Below are 1,463 nucleotides of genomic sequence, written 5' to 3'. Positions count from 1 at the left end.
TTGCGCGGCCGACGGCAGCGGCTGCGACAGACGAGCCGCAGCAGCAGCTGCGGCTGCTGCTGCAGCTGTAGTCTCATATCCTTGGAGCGCAGCCAGGTCTGCCTTTTGTGGCAAATCAACTTCTTGCCTTGTTCCCTTCGGGGCTGTAAACGCTTTGCTCTAGACGCTTACTACAGAAGGGGCCCAGCGTTATTCCTTCGGCTTTCGGGGACACCGGCGGAAGGAGGACCCGAGTCCCGGGTTTCCATGCGCCCACCGTGTGTTGCGGGTTCTCTGCTAACTTCTTGTTGCACCAGAGTCCCTTGCTTGCGTCGTGTCAACGTGTCTGGGGTTGCTACTGATAGAGCTCGCACCGCCGCCACTCTCAGCAGGCCACCTTGTGCTCCAGCCGCTCCACCCAAACGCACGAGATCCCCTATACACCATTCGCAGCAAAGCGTACGACAACAAGGCCAGCAGCGCGAAGGGCGTCATTACAGACCCTAGCCAGATCCCAGCAATTCAATTGCTGGAACTTTAGGGAGCGATACAAACATACAGGCTGCACAGGAGCAGGACAGGTGCCTCAGGGCCCCCTGATACTTCAGGGCCCCCACTCAGATGTGTTCAGCTGGCTGTTTGGCATTGCAGGGCCCCTGTGCAGCCCCAGCAACAGCCACGTGGAACATTGCTGCAGCAGCAAAGGTAGCAGCTGGAGGCAGCAGAGAAACACGATGAACGCGGACGGTTATAAACCATCTCTGCAGCCTTCATGGCAGCAGCAGCAGCAGTTGATGCAGCAACAACACCTGCAGCAACAGCAGCTGCAACAAAAGCAGGATTTCGGCAAGCTGTCACGGGCAGCTGCTGCGGGAGGGATGCAGGGGGACCCTCCGCTACAGCAACCGTGGCAGCAGCATACTCAGCAGCAGTATCCGTCTTACCCTATGGTTAATAACCCCATTCAGCAGCATACTTTTCAAGGGCAGCTACCAGAAGTGATGGAACAGCCTCAGCAACAGATGCAGTTGCCGCAGCAGGAGTTGCAGCACGCACTTACTTGGCAGCAGCAGCATTCACAGATGCATGGTGCACGTCAAGAACAGCAGGTGCAGCAGCAGCCAGAGCAAGTACAATCTCAGCAGCAGGTAGCGCAGCAGCAGTTGTCTCAGACTCAGCAGCCGCAGCAGCCACGGCCGCAACACTTGCAACTGCAGCAGCCACTGTCACAGCAGCTACAGCTCCAGCAACCACAGCCGCAGCAGCAGCCACAACAACAGCCACAGCCGCAGCAGCCACAGCTGGAGAAGGCACACCTGCAGCAGCAGCCACCACTACAGCAGCCGCAGCTGCAGCACCAACAGCAACTACAGCAGCAGCCACAACTGCAGCACCAGCTACCGCCGCAGCAGCAGCCACGACTGCAGCACCAGCTACAGCCGCAGCAGCAGCCACAACTGCAGCACCAGCTACAGCCGCAGCAG

The 1,463-nt window shown here is 58.9% G+C and overlaps 1 protein-coding gene across 1 annotated transcript; it reads left to right on the top strand.

Moving 5' to 3' along the window:
* Positions 1 to 713: 713 nt before the first annotated feature.
* EAH_00050250 (hypothetical protein) lies at positions 714 to 1,462 on the top strand (the record flags this gene model as incomplete). Its single annotated transcript, XM_013394293.1, has 1 exon — positions 714 to 1,462. A coding segment is annotated over one exon (749 nt), but the record flags the coding sequence as incomplete, so codon positions are not given.
* Between the last annotated feature and the right edge of the window lies 1 nt (position 1,463).

This window comes from Eimeria acervulina, genomic scaffold (genome assembly GCF_000499425.1).
Source record: "Eimeria acervulina Houghton genomic scaffold, Eah_scaff835, whole genome shotgun sequence".
Lineage (NCBI taxonomy): Eukaryota > Apicomplexa > Conoidasida > Eucoccidiorida > Eimeriidae > Eimeria > Eimeria acervulina.
Note: the sequence above shows the minus strand (reverse complement) of the source record. Positions and strands in the feature narration are given on the sequence as shown.